General features: G+C 40.7%; 1 protein-coding gene across 4 annotated transcripts in view; it reads right to left on the bottom strand.

Annotated features, from left to right (window-relative positions):
- Positions 1–17,429, bottom strand: part of Adcy8 (adenylate cyclase 8) — a 216,573-nt gene that overhangs the window by 76,921 nt on the left and 122,223 nt on the right. For 3 of the 4 annotated variants that reach the window (XM_078016706.1, XM_005316148.4, XM_013356229.3), the window contains exon 8: positions 6,630–6,827. The exons of the other annotated variant lie outside the window; for it this stretch is intronic. In XM_078016706.1, the coding sequence (XP_077872832.1) occupies positions 6,630–6,827 (198 nt within the window). The remainder of the gene's footprint in view (positions 1–6,629; positions 6,828–17,429) is intronic. 4 annotated transcript variants of the gene reach the window in all.

The following is a 17,429-nucleotide window of genomic DNA, read 5'->3' as shown; positions in this document are numbered from 1 at the left end:
AGCACATGGAGTGTGCCAGATGGATTTCCAGGAATCACAAGAAGTATGGATAGAAAGACTATTCTTGCAGGGAAGAAACTCATATGTGAAATGATATAAAAATCCTTTATTGGCTTCTCCTTCTAGGACAAAGGCAAAGTCTTTGGGAAAGATCAATATCAAGTGCCTTTAGAGAGGGAGGCTATCTCTCTCAGCTTCTTTGGAAGATGGTGATAATAGAGAACCTGGACTAAACAACTCACTTAAAAGAAAGGGTAAACAAAAGATGCTTACATGTTTAAACACATCCCGGGACTATGGTGGTCATTGCTTCTGTTCGAAAGATTTGGAGGTGTTGATGAGAATCCCTCTCCCAATGTATGACAAATCTATAATTCATCAGATTTATTTAAGGTTTGGACCCTGGCACCCTGGGATATAAGACACACTAAGATACCCCCCCCCCTTCTGACATTTTTCATGATCTGATTTCTTTAAAAATCTCTGGGGAAATATGAGATTTATTTTAAGTAAGGATTTAACCTCACTCAGATTTGGCTTAATACTATCAGAAAGACAAGGAAAAGAAAGACTATTACATTCATTCAAACATCTACCATATAAATATGTGTCATCTAATTTTCACACCAACTTCTAGGGGCAGATGATGACCAACATCTCAATGAGATCAAGCCCCTCATCCTGCAGTTCCAAGTCAGCAAGGGCAGGAATTGGGTTCAAGTCATATCAGCTCAGCAATCAAGTCTATTTTCTTTCTTTTGTCTTATTGAAGACTATTTGTGAGTTAGATGGGCATTTGATAATTACTTGTCGGTATCTACTGATGATCAGTAAATTAAACGACAGTCCTTTATGTCTACTTTTGTTTCCAAAGTGGGATTCGAACCAAGGTCTGTTGTTTCTGGGGCCACTTTGAGATATCCCCTCTAGGCCTATTGAAGGCCATTTTGGCTCAAGTGTGGACCAGAGAACATTCAGATCTGAGTGGATTTCTGAAGAAGTGGGTAAGTGACCATCCCAAGTGTCCATGATCAGCCAAGGGTAATGAAAGCTGGCCAAGAATTCAGATCTTGAGAATCTTTCTCAGAATGCAGACCCGCCCCCCTGCAAAGCCAGAATCCTGGGAGAAGTATGATGGGAAGGTATCTGCTGCTCAGACATGATCCCCAAGTGATTCTCAAGTTTGAAAACTATTAAGCAAGGAAAAAGACGGTTTTGTTGCATGAATATATCACAAAGACAAAAAGAGGCCTATTCTTGAAGGAAAATATTTCAAAATGAAGCTGAAAGATCAGTATTGAAGGAAGGAGGGAAATCTAGTCTTCAGTGATATAGGTGAATTTTAACACTTAAGTCACTAAAGTTATCAAAAGCATAAATACATAATGTTTTTTACATGTATATTAAATATATACTAATTTTTGTTAAAGATAAGGAGGTATCTCATTCTAAGGTGCTGGTATTGTTTTAGGGACACTAAGTTTAATGATTTTATTCCACATTAGCGTTCCTATGTTGGTAAGTTTTCCTTAGCCTCTAAAGATGTCAGGTAGGATTAGTCTGGCTAAGAGTAATTGCAATAATTGACTTCTTCATCCTAAGTCTCACTCAGAATTTAGTTCTCGAAGAGAAATGAGAATCAGAGGCCAAGAAACACTACCTTTGTGTATGTGCTCAGAATGGAAGAGCCCAAGATAAATAATCTCATGAGGGTTAAGTTCCTTACCAGATAAGGAAATTCTGTAAAACAAAGGTGAGTACCACAGGAAAAGATGGGAATTCAGACAAATGTGCAACTTACAAAAGGAGAAATATAAAGATCAAAACATATGCAGAAAGAACTTCAACCTCAATTAAAAAAAGTCAAAATCAAAATGATAAGTAGATGCATTTTGCTTCTTATCCAATTGGCAATTCTTAAAAGTACAGGCATAATTCTTCAGGGCAATTTCAGAATGCACATCAAGTTCTGAAAACATACATACTCCTTTAGTCTCTTTAGGATTTTATCCAAAGGAAATAAGCATGGATGTGTGATTTAACTATGCAAATGGCTGCAGCAACATAGTTTGTAATTTATAATAATAATAAAAAAGTACTGAATACCCCCCAAAATGGTAAATACAGAATTGAGTAGTATTTAATTAATAAAATTATTTAGTAGTTAATAATCAAATAATTATGTGAAAAAGAATTAAGAAGAGAATGCCTAATGTTGTACTACAAAGCATTGAGTACACATGCTTTATTGTTATAGAAAGGTGCATAGATGGTATACAGATGCAAACTCATGTAAGACCAGCATGACAGATGCCCAAATGCTAGCAGTGCTTATCGTGGATTAAAAGATTAAAAGAGATTTCATTTTCTTCTTTTTGCCTTATATGCTTGGCATACACTTTTGTAAGTGAAAATGCACCCTTGAACAGAAAAAAATATATATGATTGGCAGCATTTGACGAATATGTTGTTTTCTACATCTGATCACTGTAGTTCCAATATTTGCTTGCCCCTGAGATCTGTCAGCCTGCTTGGGAAATATGTAGCCTCACTAAAGAAGGGCAAAAGATTCATCATTTTCACTCATCTGTGAAATCTAGGAGGGATTGAAGGTACCTTTGGTGATTAGGTTAGCCCTTTTGCCCTATCCAGGAATCTGCCAGGAAGTCCTCACAATGTTGCTGGGAAGTGAAAATATTGATATGTACTAATTCTAACCTGTCCAGGTCAAAGTCTTGGATTCTGTGATTTGCCACATGACATCTATCCTGGATGAGTTTTTTTAAAATTTTTAAAATTTATTGTTATTATTATAATTATTAAAATAGGGATTAAACCCAGAGATGCTTTACTACTGAGCCACATCTCTGGTCCATTTAATTTTTTATTTTGAGACAGGGTCTAAGTGCTGAGGCTGGTCTTAAACTTACTATCCCCTGCCTCAGTCTCCCAAGTTGTTGGGATTCCAGGTATGCACCACTGTGCTCAGCCCTGGTGAATCTTGAAGAGACATGAGCTGCTACTCATAATGACATTGGGAAAATAAGGATGAACCCTGACAGTTCCAGGAACACCAGTCTATAGGGTCACCATGATTGGTTGCTGGAAGACATGCGGAGCTGTCCAATGTCCTGATTTCACAGTTGAGGAAACTAAGGCCTAGGGAAGGGAAAGCATTAAATGTGTTGTCCAGGCTTGCCTAAGCCACAGGGGTCATGGGCGTGCTTTTCTGGAGCTGAACTAAAACATGGTTTCTGGGGGTGGGACGGGGGAGGGGAGACGGGCAGTGAGCTACTTAGAATTCTACAGTATGAGCCGAGCTTTGGTCCTCTGAAACCCACCAAATAGGACCAGATCAAAATCAACCTGGGTCTTTCAGCTCTTAGTTTGCACGAAACATTCTGAGACCAGCCACAGGAAGTGAGGCAGTTTCCTTTCATCTTAACCTATGTCTTCCTTCATTTTCTTCTAAAAATCCTGTACACATGACACTATTGGTCCCTGACTGGGAAATGTTGATGATATTTCTGTACGTTTCAGTGGAGCTTTGCATTCTCTAATTCCCTCATAAAGGAGGATGTGAAAACAAGGTCCCTTATGCATGGATCTTCCTATCATTCAAGCAGAATGAAGACTTTCCTTCCCACAAAAACTGCAAGAGTACAATCATTTTCACCTTCCTGTTTAGAAAATATGCTTTTATGGCCCAAACTTGCATCTAAGGACCAGGGTAGGGCAGTGGGAAGAAAAGAGGTTTTGGAGTCATAAATTCTGTATGCAAATTGATAATTAAAATGTGATACTATGTGTAAAATACGCACTTTAAACATCTTTCTCTCAGTGGAATCTTAAAGCCTTTTAAAGCCTGCTTCTGCTTGCCACCAGGTGGCAATATCAACCAGTACCACTTTCAATTAGATTCTTGTCTGAGGCTTTTTTTAGACCACATTCAGAGTGTGAACTCAGGCGGCAAACCTGTGCAGATGCTACCGGAGTTTAAATCTAGGGAGCTCTTTTTCTTCATCTAATCAGCACCGGGATGTGCACACCTGGGTTCCCTCGCTGCACTGTGTCCTGGGTGTTTTTTTTTTTCCTGTTTACCTTTATCCTGAGGTTGTAAGGCCAGCTGTGTGTGTGTGTCTGTGTGTGTGTATGTGTGTGTGTGTGTGTGTGTGTGCATACCGTGTTTTCTCTTAGCCTCCTCATGCTGTGTGATTTCTTTGAGTGCCGCATAGAAAATGGAACATCTGTCATCTGATGGCACCTTAGAGTCAGTGAAATACGGTAGCTGGATTTTGAGCTCCATGACCTCTGCTTAACCTCTTGAAGACTCAGTTCTCTCTTCTAAGTGTCATAGTGATGACACTAAAGATGCACTAAGCTGACATACACAATCCCACAGAGTAGCAGAACACTGGTCCTATTCTCTGATTATGAATCCTACGGTTGGAGAGCCTTGCCTTTGATAAAGCTTTAGGATCTTTCTATTTAACTTCTGCCCCTAGCCCCTTCTCTCTCAACCCTTCCAAAGTTTCAAAAGAAAGAAGATGGAGAACATTGTATTCTCCATTCAAGAGCCTGGGTTCCAGGTCCCGGGGTTCCAGGCAGGACAGTGAAATGAAGGAACACTAGCTCTGGTGTGTTAGTGGACTCAGCTCCTAGTACCCTATGACAGTTTGACTTTGGGTATGTGTCATAATTATTTCTCTGTGTATCCTTTCATCAAGTATAAGATAACCTAAACTTGATTAAGATACAATACTACTGAATTTTTTTTTGTAAATTTGTGCAAACAACTTAGAAATAGTGCCTTGTAGTTGGTATATGCTCCATGGATGTTGCTTATTCTGTGCTATCTGCTCAGCAGTAACCTAGTCCATAGAAAGAGTCTCACAACAAGTCAATAAGGATAGTCTCTGTGACACAGGGGAAGTGAATGTTTTCTGACGTGCCCATTGTCCTTGCCACTGGGGAACCTATGCAGTGCAGAGCCCATGCCAGGTGGTGGATGGCTGGACCATCCGTGGGTAGGTCCATGTATGTTCAGGTGGCTGCCCACTGATTGTCCTGTCAGGACCTCTCCAGTCTCAGTAATTCACCTCACATACACTGTGCCTCCTGTAGGACCATTCTTTTTCCAGCATCGCACAGCTGCACATGAGATGAGGACACTATTAAATAAAACACACTAGAAACTATAGTCTGAAGGAGTTAGGTCATTAGTAAAGTAGGTACATATTTAGCAGGATTGAAAGAATAAAGGTTTTGTGTAGCTCTGGACACAAGTATCTGTACGGCTAATTGAGAAGATTCTTTGTCAAGCTACCTTGCTTATTGTTCTAGCTCCTTCCATGTATTAATCAGGAGAGAAAATGCATTTAATTTACACTTTCAGTCCTTAATTTTATTATAAATAAGAAAAGCACACCTGCTATTTTGGGGGCACCAAGAGAGGCAAAGTGTTTCTTTTCCTTCTGTTTGGCTAGTACATAGACACATGCATCTTGAATTGGGAATTGCAGGCAAAGGTATTAATTTTGGAGTTTGCAATCTGTAGGTTGTTATCAGAGAAACTCACTGGGAAGGGTGAATGTGCAGAGAAATGTGAATTCCCCAAACCAAGGAAAGCAGAATCTCACAGGCAGCTGAGCAAACTCACAAAAGAATTGCTCACTGGAGCTTTACGGAGTGTTGGATCAAACTCCCAAAATTTGCTTGCAAATTCCCTGCTGTTCTTGCTGGAGGCTCCTGCAGATGCCAAACACCTCCTGTGCTCAGCCAAGGAAGGTCTGTCGGCTTTCATCAGGGCAAAGGAGCAGCCCAGTTAAGCAGGGCAGCACCCTGTCTTCCCGCCCTCCTTAACAGTTCAGAGCTGAGGTGGGGGAAGGCATGGGAAAAGTCATCAACATGGTGATGGCTGCCATATTTGAAAACTTCACCTAATCAAGGCATGGACCTAGAGTCTTTCATAATGACATGACAGGGAGGCAAGTTCATTATCCTTGTTGTAAATTCATGCTCAGAGAGTTCACTTCACTAATCAAAAGTCACATAACAAAGAAGTGGCAAAGGTGGAATTCAACCCTGAAGATGTGGAATCTTCAACATCTCTATTTCTGCTAGACCTAGGTCAGGGGAGCTCTCAGCCAGTAGATAACTGGGAAAATTGAATAGCATATGTCTACAGTTGAGAAAGCTGGTGTTTATCACATATGCTGACATCAGGTTATGGGGATTCCTCATATATTTTGTAACCAGGTTTGCAGCCAATGTGAGTCCCATAAAAGCAAAGGCAAATGCACATTAATGCCACTTGGCTTAATCATCCCAAAGAGGATGAAACTCTTTTGATTTACAGAGTTAAGGACTCTTGGTTCTTTTAGCCATCTTTGGCTTAAGAGCAAAGCTGGGGCTTTCTCATCTGAGTAGCATCCTCCTTTCAGGGCCTTCAGTCTAGTCATGATTTTCAAAGAGAATAAGAAAAGACAGTATCAAACCAAATCAAACCAAACTGAACACCGGAGAAACACAGAAACCAAAACCATGGCCCCTGGGTGCTCTTTCTAGTCCCATGAACATTTACAACAATTTACTTCAGAAAAAGAGCCACTGTGGACACTCAGTTCTACCTTGTGCTCCAGGCTGGAGTCTTTAAACATCAGTGAGAATGGCTTGATATGCTCTCTTCTCAATTTATCGCCACTCCGCAAGTCGATGGTATGTTCTATTCTCTTGTTAATTTCCTCAGGCCCAGACTGGACATGCAAAGCTTGTGCAAGATGGTTTGGAAGCAGATTTATTGAATTTCTTGTTAGGGCAGCCAGAGTCTAGGGGGGAAGCACATGCAAACACAATAAACCTGCTAGTCCCCTTTGGATCAAAAAAGAAATGCAATGTTTTCATATCATGTGGCATTGCAAACAGTAATAGCATTCCATGCAGTTGTATTCAGTGAAACCTACAAAATTTGATCAGTTAGCATTTGGTTCAGAGAAACACAACCCAGAAAAATACCACATCAAGAGGGACACTTCCCTTTCCTCTATGTAGGTGCACTGAATTCTTGTGCTCGAGGCATTTGGAGAGCTGTTGCCTTGGGAATGTTAATAACGACCCTTTCTCTAACCAGGCACATCCTGGGTAGAAGAGAAAGAGAAAAGAAATCAAGATCAACCAAACCAACAAAAACCCCAAACAGAAGGTAGAACATCTGAAAAGCCCACAAAATGGATCATCTCCCACCAAGTAGATTCTACATTTTTCATGTGGACTTTCATTTAATGGTGATGGAGAGACTTGGGGTCTTGTGGCTTGCATTTTCTTTTAAAGCATTCATAAATTGAGACTCAAATGTGCCTGGATCTACTCTTTAAACTTTAAGTTTTACAAATATGTCTCAGCCCAGCAGAGATCATGATATATCTATATGCTCATATAGATATATGTGTCTAATTTCCTTTAGGAAAAAAAAATGCAAGCAGTTCCAGTCTCCCACCATCTCAAAGGGTCACACAAATGGAGGTAGGAAGGGTGCAGCCACCGAGGTTGGTGACTGCTATAGATACGTGGATGTAGCAGCTGCATTGGCTTGGGAGGACACACCAGGTTTGGCTGGTGGGACCTGTCTCCAGGGATTCATCAGGCCAGTGATGAAGTCAACCACCTCTCTCCAGCCAAGTGCAGTGCTCACTCCAGCTCCAACTTGAGACAGCTTCTTTGACCGAAATAAATAAATAAATAAAATAAAATAAAATAAAAAGAACCTAAAAGGATAAAGGGACAGAAAAACCCATCCCATCCCCTCAAGAGATTTCCTTGAAGGGAGGTAGATGGTGCAATCATCCCCAGAATGAGGAAGTGAAAGCCACCCCCTGTCACCCACCTGCTCTGCTCTGACAGCCTCCCACTTTGGCTCTGCTTAGAACGCAGGCTAGGCTGAGATGAGTGAGGGAGGCCACATGGGAGATGGAGGACACTAGAGATCTTCCTGCCTGAGCTTCTCATACCTGGAGCCTTGGAGAGACTTGCTCTCCAAGCCATCAGCTCGTTTCTGGCTGAGTGAGACCCCCTGGCTCCAGGGCTAGAGCTGGGGACAGGGGTTTGACATCTTTGTAGCCATCCATCCTGTATGACAAGGATTTTCCCTGTGGTATTGTGAGACCCTTCTTTTTAACCTTCAAAGGGATAATCATTGTGATCTAAATTTGAGGTCTGTAAAGAATTCTACAGCCAGGCCTCAGCCTGAGTGGATTTTTACTGAAGCCCTCTTCTCCAGCCCCTAGGATAAAGGATGGAGTTGAATGTGCCAACGTGAGAAAGCAAAATCTATGCCCTGAGGGTACTGAAGCAGTTGATTTCAGCGAGACCACTACAGAGAAAAAGATAGATGTTAGGGGGAGGTATGGCAGGATGAGAGGCAAGGAGAGGGCAGGAGTGCAGAGAGGGAAGCAGAAACCAATGTTGCAGAAAATTGAACAGCAGGATCCACACAGGGCCAGAGGGTTTGAGCCCCTGGGAGTAAATGCAATTATGCGGCATCCCAGAAAGCTGAGGAATGTGGACTGGCGGTCACTCAGTGGATGCCACATTGGTTCCTTGGACAGAAATTCCATCTACACAGCTTGGGAAATGAGATGAGTTAGTTTTCTATCTGAGAGGAGGTGGAAAGGACATGCAGGCCGTCCTTGTCTGGGCTTGTGTTCTGGCTCCGGAATGCCAGGATGCTCCCTGGAAGTGCTTAGAGCTGGTCGAAAAGAACGAGATGAGATATCCATCTAATGTATACTTAGGCACCTGCATTGCGTTCAGTCATTTTATTTGTTTGCACACTTTCCCTTCTTTGAATTAAATTAGGCTTATCCAGCCTACCAGTCCCTCACACTTTCAGTGGCTCTAAGGCTTTTGGATTTTACAGAGCAGGAGGGCTTCATAAAATATTTTTGTGACTGGTTTACTTAAATTATAGCAGCTGAAGCAGCAGCGGCGGTGGTAGCAGCAGTAAGAGCCACAACTGCAGCTCTCAAACATGACTGTGATTTCAAAAAAGAAAGGTTCCTTTTTTTTTTTTCAATGAGAATGATACAGTCTTCTCAGAATAATGGCAATCTTTCACATTGAATAATTTAATTGAATGAATAATTCTCATCTTTTCCCTTATTTTTCTCCTACGGATGTGGGCTGCTGAAAATGTCACCACTGGGGGCTGACGTTGGTCTGTAAAGTACATTTGTAAATTAAGAATAGATGTTGTTTCCTGGGCTTTATGACAGTTGTCTGTTCAGAGAAGTACTCTGCTGCCCTTGGCCCCTTCTTCAAGGCAAAGACCAATGACATGTCCTCCTTTACAGCACCGTGCCTTCACCATTCCTCTTGGCTGTCCATGTGGCTGCTTTAAATGAACATGAATTTGGATCATCCCTCTATCCTTCATTGCTGCTACTGGGTTACAGTTACTAGCTGGGAAGGAGGCCCTTTTGTCAAAATGTCAGTGATATTGTGGAGAACTCTTTTCTTGTCCAAGCGGTTATTTTTATTTTTCATAATAACTTCTATTTATCTATCTATCTATCTATCTATCTATCTATCTATCTATCTATCTATCTATCTCTCTATCTCTATCTATACATAGATATAGGTAGATATTGGGGATTAAACCAGGGGTGCTTAACCACTGAGCCACATTCCCCAACCCTTTTATTATTATTATTTTTTATTTTGCAACAAGGTCTCCCTAAGTTGCTTAGGGCTTAACTAAATTGCTGAGGCTGGCTTTGAACTTGCAGATAATTAGTATTTTATGAAGGTGGTCAATTCTCAATGATGTTCTTTTCTAATAATTTGCTCTGTTAAATTCATGTAACAATTATACATGCTGTTTGGCTGGCAATCTCTCTAGCACCCATCTCGCCCATTTAGGACACATATGCTCATGGGAATACCAGCGTCAGCTCAAGAAGACGAGCAAACTGAAATCAGGAAGGGGCATCGGGTAGTCGTCTGCTTTCATTTAACTCCCAATACACATGCAAAGGGCACATGATTTGGGGGTGACTGTGGTTTGGCTTTCTATGTGATAGCCCACTGTTCATGAGTAGAGACTAAAGTTTGGTCATGGGTTTACCTTAGTGAGATAAACTGCCAACATCAGAAATGCATATACTGATCTCTTTCCAGTGATTTATTTGTAGGCAGTATTGAGGAAATATAACGTGTCTTGTTTACCTATGTAGAAAGCACTGGAGTGAGCTATTTTTTTTAATAGATTAGAGCTTTCTCTCTTTACATTTGCAGAACCAATGTGAGCCATATTGAGATTAGGTCAAGAAGGCAGACTAAATTTTCAAATAGGATTCCAGTCTCAAATTGACTCCAAACTACTGAGACTGTACATTCACAAAAACAACTGGCTAGAGAATAAGAAAAAACAGTGAATTAAATGAAAAAGAAATGAAAAACTGCCATGAGAATTTTGACTATAATGTCATATGTGTGTGTGTATAAAAAAATGAATACATATTTTCAAATATATTTTTCAATGTATAAGGTGTCTATTAAATTTATACATAATAATAAATATGTATATTCATTTATTTACTTTGATATATTTGGCAGATCGATCAAGTTAGAGTAGAATATTATAAAGATTTTGTGTTTATAAATAAATGTTGCTAATAATTTATGGGGCTTTTGAGGTTTGGGTGGTCAGAATAGGGGCAGTACAAGTATCAGTTTGGGGCTCTCTCATGACAGTTTCTTTGCAGAAAAGGTTTGCAGTTCCTAGTCCATCCTATCCAAGAGCCATGCTCTCCTTAGAGGTTTCAGAAATCACTTCCTCCCTCACTGGAGCTTAAGACAGATCAAAGCTCAGTTCCTCCTGAAGCCAAACTTTATAGGTAGGGTCTTGCCTGAAAGTCTGGAGGGCTAGTGAAATTACAATCAGAGTGTCTGAGTGGCCCTTTGTGAACCGTGTTTGAGTGGGCTGGGAAGGCACGGATTCTCTGAAGCTCATCACCTGGTTGGGGACGTGAAATCTTTTCTTCAGGGTTTGTTTTTTATCCCTGCACCCACTGAAGACTTCCTTGTCCTATAGATCATATCACTTCATGGATGGCCCAAAATTCTGATGTTCGTTTATCAATTTGCCGCAGCAAATAAATTCTTCCCAGTAAGATTTCAGGTTAAAAGTATGTTGGATGGACACATCCAGCTTTACTGGTCAAAACTATTTTTGCTCTTACAGATCATGTCTTTCAATTCCACCATCTACAGCATCCTGGTAGGTACTGTGACTTAGCTTGGTTTTGGTGCTAGAGGGATCTATTTCATTACTGGATCCTCCTAATTCACTCTTTCCTTGAGATGGGGTTTTTCTCTTGTTGATTTGCTACCAGTGCCTGGCCAGTGCCTAATATTTTGTAGCCGTGTGGAAAAAAATCCACAATTTTTGAATGAAGAAAATCTTATACCTTCTTTTGGAAATCCCAGAATACACTGAAAAGTTTCTCAGAAATGAAACTTTTAAACTCTGCATTATCCAAATTTTGACCTCAACACCCTTTTTTCTTGAACTGATTTTCATGTTCTAGATATACCATTCAGAAAACCATGCTCCAAAGCTCTTGCTTGCTTTCCCCCATCCCACATCTATCACCTCCTGGACCAGTTTATGACCTCTGAAAAAGATCTAGTCATCTCCATGTGGAAACTTTCCAGTGTCCTAAGTTTTCTTCTCCAAGAAAATGATTCAACTGCTGCACAAATAGCATGTTTCTCCACACCACACAGTGCTTTCTAGCTTTTCCAGGCCATGTGTGAACTACTGGATGGAATATCAGGCCCGGTGCTGGGATACCCTGTACTGGAGATTAGGCACATGACCCAATCTGCTCTGTTAAACAGTTGTCCAGTTCATTGTAGTTCATGCGTCTGAATGTGCAGCATCTAGGCGTGTGTCCTAATGCTGATTTAAAACCAATTCAGGAAGCCTCTGAGCCTGCAGTTATCCTTAGCACAATAATTATGGTGAAGTTGCCTACTTATGTGTTTGTTCCCCTATACTGATCTTCCTGAGGCTGGCACCACGCCTTATCTATGACTGAGTTTCTAGCACCTGGAAAGTTTGGTGGGTTCTTAGTAGTTGTGTACAGAATGAATAGATGAATGGATGGAGGAAATATTGAGTGTCTCTATGGAAATACCTTTAGGGCAGTGTTTCTGATTTTTTTTTCTTTTTCCCTAAAAAAAGTCCCTTTATTTTTCTTGTTTTCTCCCAAGTAAACTCCAAATATAAAGAGAGTCTGTTTATTAATATATATATATATATATATATATATATATATATATATATATATAATTTGTTTTTCTACTATTCAATCAAATGCCAAGGATTTGACTGGCAGGAGGTAGAGGCAGAAAGATGACATTCGATGATCCAACCAGGAGCAAGAGTATCCGTGCTGCTTGTCAGTGTGGCTTCATTCTGGTTTCTGGAACCCAGAGACTGCCTCTCTCATTGTTAAGGCACCACTGCTAAGCACCCGTGAGTGATCACATACGGAAAAGTAGTAACCTTGAGCCTTTTCTGGGAACCAATCTTAGACTAACTTCAGCTTGAACATTTTCATGGGCCAGCTTGCAGGAGAGTATTGAAATCACTAGTGAAAGGGCTTCATCTTTTTTTTTTTTTTAAGCTTCCCTATGAGGTGGACAGGGCAGTCTGGAGATATGGCTGTAAGTAGTTGTGACAGAGGCCTCACACTGTGCACCAGCTTGTTGCTAATTTGTGAAGAACCTGGAGAGGAAGGCAGCTCCAGCAAGCTCAGGGCATGGCTGTGGGGCTTCCTGCTCTTAGACTGAGAGGAGCTGTCCTTTCCCAAAGATGGCTGGCTTCCAGATCCAGACCGTAGCCTGCCCTCAGAGGTAGCAGGGCCAATGGCTTCCTTTGACAATTGCTGGACCACCCTTCTATCACCCACGTCAAGGAAGACAGGGTCCTCTGTAGCACCATTTCAAACTTGCTGCCTACCAGGGTTTGGTTTGCTGAAAAGGCAGAGATCTTACCTCTTAGTCTCTATGGGACTTTCCAGGTCCAACAGAGGAGCACTGAGCCCAAAGAGCACCCGTCCCTACACATTGGAGCCATTCCCCCATACTGTTTGTTAAAATGCCAGTCTGACCTTCAGAAGAGAAGGCTCCTACTTAAAAAAAAAGTTATTTTGTGTTCTCTTTTTGACAAATTATACTTGTACATAATTATGGGGCACACAGTGATGTTATGCCATGTGCGTATGGTGGAATAATTGAATCAAGCTAATTTACATACTCAACATCTTAAATAATTATCATTTATTCTTTTTAAGAAAGCTCACTTCTTTGAAAAGTTTCAAGGTGATCTAATCTGCAATGGTTTGCTTTCAGGGCCTCACAACAAATGCTCCTTGTGTCTGAAAAGAGCACAATTATTTTTTCCTCAAATCTGAGGATAGGGAGCAGAGATGTGAGATGTGATCTTTTCCCATTAAGCAGACAGAGAGTTGTATCTGAATAAACATGGTCTTGGGTGACTCTTTGGAAAATACCCTCATGTATCTTCTAGGACCTAAATGTAATAATTTTTCATTCCTGTGGGAATGAAGGTGGTAGCAAATTGGACCATTCCTCATGAGCAAGATATATTAGTGAAGATCATTGCAATTTTCCTGTCTGTATAAAGAGAAAAGAAAATAGCACTTCCAAATGGTGTGTTTGCTGCTTTGCTTTAGATGGGAATCCTACTTACTTTTCTTGCTGGATATTTAAGATGTTATCCATCTTCCAAATAAAGCAAAGGAATGTCTAATGAGATATTATTGTGAGAGGGAGTCTGTGGGATTCTTCCTAGGGAAGAGGTTTAAGTAATTCTTATAATAGTCTCATTGATTTTGCTCCAGGAATCACAGTAACAAGGGTCAGAATGTCTCCTGTGTTTGCTGAAATAATAGTCCAGACATTTCTAACAAAGCCTGCTGGAGGATTCAGCACCCCTCTGTGGCCTCATTTCCAACCCCCAAACACAAGTGAACAATGTAAGTCCAGGGCCCAGGCACTGTGACCATCAGTACTAACCACTTTTAGGCAAAACTGCATTTCCAAATATTGCCTGGATTAAAAGATCTGCAAAACCCTCTGATTGGCCCTAATCACCATGTGTCCTAAAATGTCAATGTCTTCATGATGAAGAAAATAAAACAGTCAGGGTAAGGCACCCCTAGTTCTGGTGATCCACAGAGGAAGTTACTAGTCTGCTACTCAACTGACCTTTATAAATGCACTCATCACTTTGAACCAATATTAGCAAGCTTTTGACCAATATTAACAAGCTCATGACTTTCAACCAATATTAACAGTGGTTGAGTGCCTCTAAGTTCAATAATAATGAAAACAGCTCGCTAATTTGGGGGTATGGGTTCCAGGATTATTTAAGCACCATCCAGACTCTTTTCCTGGTGAGCTTTGCTTGGCATTCAGTGCATGACCCCTTGATTTAGTTCATTCTACTGGTGGGTCAATCGTGATTCCAAGTGAGCACATAGAGCTCTCAGGATGGGAAAACTCTCAGTCCTAATGGGACTTTCCAGGTCCAACAGAAGAGCACTAAGCCTGAAGAGCACCCGTCCCTACACATTGGAGCCATTCCCCACAGAGGCCAGAGAAGGAATCTGCAGCATCCTGGATTTTGGTCCAGTCAGCTATTATTCTCCTCAGTCTATACTCAAAGGACTTAAAAACAGCATACTACAGGGACACAGCCACATCAATGTTCATAGCAGCATAATTCACAATAGCTAAACTGTGGAACCAACCTAGATGTCCTTCAGTGGATGAATGGATTAAAAAAATGTGGCATATATATACAATGGAATATTACTCAGCAATAAAAGAGAATAAAATCATGGCATTTACAGGTAAATGGATGGCATTGGAGAAGGTAATGTTAAGTGAAGTTAGCCAATCCCAAAAAACAAATGCCGAATGTTTTCTCTGATATAAGGAGGCTGATTCATAGTGAGATAGGGAGGGGGAGTATAGGAGGAATAGATGAACTCTAGATAGGGAAGAAGAATGAGAGGGGAAGGGAGGAGGCAAAGGGTTAGCAAGGATAGTGGAATGTGATGGACGTCATTATCCAAAATACATGTATGAAGACACAAATTGGTGTGAACATACTTTATATACAACAAGAGATATGAAAAATTGTGCTATATATGTGTGATAAGAATTATAATGCATTTAAAAATACATTTCATTTATTTTTTAAAAAATCAATTTAAAAATAAAATAAATAAATGAAACCCCCACCCAGGTTAACTAGAGATAAAGATTCCTAATACTAATTCTGTCCTGAGACTCTTGCCTGGCTCAGTTCCATTGGTCTGTCTGCTAGCTAATCCTGGATTCCTGACTGTGATATTTATTATTCTTTGAATTCCTCAGAAAGAAGATCCTAATCTCTGTTGGGGAAAGGTGATTTTATTTGAGTCATTACATAATGAGCCATTTTGGTCAAAACAACTTCTTAAAGTTCTACAAAATTGGCTGAAATAGGACTTGGCATATCTATTTAGACATGCCCACTTTGAAGCCATGTGATTGGAAGCAAGTTGTCAACTGAGGTTTTACTTTTAAAATAGTGCATCCATAGTAATGTGTGGAAGAGTTCTTCAGGCCCAGTGCTGGCTTAGGGGTGGTATACGTACAGGGATAGGTAAGATCTAGGGACGGGGGCTGGATTTCTATGGTACACATGACTTGTGAGTTGGGGAGAAAGAAGCCAGGACATTTTAATGATTTCTTTATAGGAACAAAGATGGGTGTAAACCAAAGTACCCCTAGTATCAAAATGGCTGGACCAAAATGTGGCTGGAGAGGTGAACATGTCCCACTGACTGAATGGCCTTGGGCTCACAACCTGGAGAATTTCAGCTCAGGAAGTGAGTAAACACTTATCAGGACCACAGTTATTCAGTTTTCTTATGAACATCAAAGATGTAGTTTTTTTTTCTTTTTCAGAAATGTCAATGCCATGAAGGAATGAGAGTCCATGTGGATGTGACTGCATATATATTTTGACATGAGTGTTTTCAATACAGGGAAAATTTAAAAATAAGAATTGTCTAAACTGTTAGCCCCTTGAAGGTTAGAAGTATTGTTTTTATTCAGGTACATGAGGGAAGTATGATATCTTGAGTTGCTGATAAATTGCTAGTGTATAGTGTTTTGAGTCTCTCAGAAGGAGCTTTGCTCTTGCAATTATATTAACTCGCTTTTCTGGTTGTTATCACCCTTAGTTTTTGTTCCTGAGTTTCTCTCTTAGGAGTGGTCCTCCACTGCAGTGACTCGGGAGGCTGAGGCAGGAGGATCATGAGTTCAAAGCCAGCCTCAGAAACTTAGCAACTCAGTGTGAGACCCTTTCTCTAAATAAAATACAAATACAAATACAAAAAAAAAAAAAAGGCTGGGAATGTGGCTCAGTGGTTGATTGCCCCTAAGTTCAATCCCTGGTTAAAAAAAAAAAAAAAGAGTGGTCCTCTGGACTATTTCAGAGTGTGAAGAGATCCTTTAAGGGACTAAAAGTAAAGAAAAGCCACATAATGGGAGGAGATACTACCAAATGTAGTAGTTCAGAACCTGGAATTCGTAGTAGTAGTTTGGGGATGCTTGAGAAGTAAGAGGGGTTTGCAAAAAGTTCCATCAGCGTTGTGTACTTCCCCAGGATATGCCAAGTGATTCCTTTTTGACAGGAGGTGAGGTAAAAATAAGCGTATACATAATTAGCAAAAGTGAGGCTGTTCAGCCCCACAAAAGCATTAAGCATCTTTGCTCTGGTTGTTGCTCTGGTTGTTGCTCTGGATAGAATTCAAACATCCGAGAGTGACGACCCTCCTGTGCTGTGTGAAGCAGTAACACTAATAGATCATGACACATGTGCCAAGTCACTTAAAAAAGGATATAAGACCACTCACAACAGATGCAATTTTGTTTGGAAAGAAAAACCCTCATGAAGCACATTGGATCAAAACCATAGGCGGTATCCCTGGTGCCAGACGGTGGGACAACCCGATGTAGCTCTAGGAGGAAATTTTACAATGGGACAGTGTGAGCCTGTCCCTGGCAACGAGGGTACCAGCATTAATATAGCAAAATCCTCAGTTTGTTGTCTTCAGATTGAGAAAATAAATCAAAGGGGGAAAAAAAATCAGAGTTTTACTTTTTCTTTTCCTGTCGACTTTCACATTTTTAAACTATAGTACATCCACTGCGTCATGCTTAAAATACTATGTGTATGTTTATTAATTTCTGTTTGTCAGGCCACCATTGTACAACTTGAAAACGGGTGGATCCCTGGTGAAAGCAGAGTCCAGCGGGTTAGTTTAGGAGTCTCAGGCAGCCAT

Source organism: Ictidomys tridecemlineatus, chromosome 7 (assembly GCF_052094955.1).
Source record: "Ictidomys tridecemlineatus isolate mIctTri1 chromosome 7, mIctTri1.hap1, whole genome shotgun sequence".
NCBI classification, from domain to species: domain Eukaryota; kingdom Metazoa; phylum Chordata; class Mammalia; order Rodentia; family Sciuridae; genus Ictidomys; species Ictidomys tridecemlineatus.
This window is presented reverse-complemented; position numbering and strand designations above follow the sequence as displayed.